Source organism: Aegilops tauschii, chromosome 5 (genome assembly GCF_002575655.3).
Source record: "Aegilops tauschii subsp. strangulata cultivar AL8/78 chromosome 5, Aet v6.0, whole genome shotgun sequence".
Taxonomy (NCBI): Eukaryota; Viridiplantae; Streptophyta; class Magnoliopsida; order Poales; family Poaceae; genus Aegilops; species Aegilops tauschii.
Genome location: NC_053039.3, coordinates 340,762,380 through 340,764,060, shown reverse-complemented (window position 1 = coordinate 340,764,060; position 1,681 = coordinate 340,762,380). Strand labels below are relative to the sequence as shown.

The window sequence follows — 1,681 nt, the reverse complement described above, 5'->3', positions numbered from 1 at the left end:
ACAAAACAAAACTTAGCGATCGTCAGGCATTTGCTTGCTGTTAAGATCTCCTGTAAAGAATTTACTCCAGTAAAACCCCAGCGAGACAAGAGTAACGTGCCGGGAAGCCCAACCTCCGTTACATTCATTCCAATGGCGCGGAACGTAAATACATCGAAACCCCGTGCCCCAAAGCCGCGGCTCTTCAACAAAGGCCGCCCCTTTAAAATCCCACCGGTCGGTTCGCCGGTAATCCTCGTCCTTCCTTTCCCTTTCCGCCCGCCCCTTCCCCGTCCGGCGGCGTCCCTCCTCCCCCACCGCGTCGAAATCCCAAACCCCACCCTACCTCGCCGCCCGCCCGCCGGCCACGATGATGCACATGACCTTCTACTGGGGCACGTCCGCGACGATCCTGTTCGACGGCTGGCGCACGTCCGCGTGGACGGGCTACCTCCTCTCCCTCCTGGCGCTCTTCCTCGCCGCCGCCTTCTACCAGTACCTCGAGGCCTTCCGGATCCGGGTCAAGCTCCTCGCCGGCGCCAAGGCGGACCCCCTCCCCCCGCCCGCCGGCTCCGACGCGCGGGCCCCGCTGCTGGCACCGGGCTCCGCCGCCTTCTTGGGCGGGCGCTGGCCGGCGCGGGTGGCCACGGCGGCGCTCTTCGGGGTCAACGCGGGGATAGGGTACCTCCTCATGCTCGCCGTCATGTCCTTCAACGGCGGGGTGTTCATCGCCGTAGTGCTCGGGCTCGCGGCCGGGTACCTCGCGTTCCGCAGCGGCGACGTGGACGGGGACGACCTCGTCGTGGTCGACAACCCCTGCGCCTGCGCGTAGGGAATCGGACGAGGGGCGGGTCGCCGGCCGCCGGCTTGCCCCCAGGTGTGATGATTACTTGATGTTGTACAACGCAGGCGGTAATAAGATGGTGTACAAATTGATTTGGGGGATTGCAAATGTTTGGTGTCATCCGGGAGGAAATTGTAGAATACAGAATCAGAACAGTGTTTGATGCGTGTTTCTCACAGCGAATTGTTTTTTTGATGCGTTTCTGAGTTGATGATGAAGTGTGTGCGAAGACGGTTCTTTGATTATCAAAGGGTTACGAGCTTGAGCTGGTATCAAAGAGTAGAATGGATGGACATCGTACTCTGTGTTTCGCTGTCACGAATCCAAGAGGCGATATTTGACAGGAAGAGAAGAAATCGGAACCTAGACACCTATCAGGCTAGATTCGATCATTAGTCCTTCACCCCCTACGAATGAACGAAAGGTAGGGTCCCTTCCTTGGAATGCAGGGGAAAAGCCAAAGATATGACCGTATTGCTTCCAGTTCTGTTGGACCGGCGTGCTTTGCTTGCTGCTAGAGCCTTGCTTGTCCGGTGATCAATGTAAGCTTCAACTGGGCGATCCAATCGTGCGCTTTGTTTGCTTTTCGTCCGATCGTGCGCTTTGTTTGCTTTTCGTCCGTTTGGGTCGGGCAGGTGGACGTGCGCGTCCACATTCTCAAATGGATCGGCTTGACCGCCCAACGGAAGGCGGACCCAAATCTACCGACATAGGAAAAACAAAACAGCTCGTAGAAATAAACATTAATTAAATATAAGTGGCCGGTCAACCGCCGGCAAAAGTCCACTTAAACCTAATTAAACATTAATTAAAATATAAAAAAATAGTTGGCGCCCGCACGCTGCCCTAGACGTTGTC

General features: G+C 56.3%; 1 protein-coding gene across 1 annotated transcript; it reads left to right on the top strand.

Moving 5' to 3' along the window:
* The first annotated feature begins 211 nt into the window (after window positions 1–211).
* On the top strand, window positions 212–1,018 carry LOC109774116 (copper transporter 5.1). Its single transcript, XM_020332833.4, has one exon. It carries the CDS (start codon window positions 350–352, stop codon window positions 809–811), a length of 462 nt encoding a protein of 153 aa, XP_020188422.1. The 5' UTR covers window positions 212–349; the 3' UTR covers window positions 812–1,018.
* Window positions 1,019–1,681: the final 663 nt, after the last annotated feature.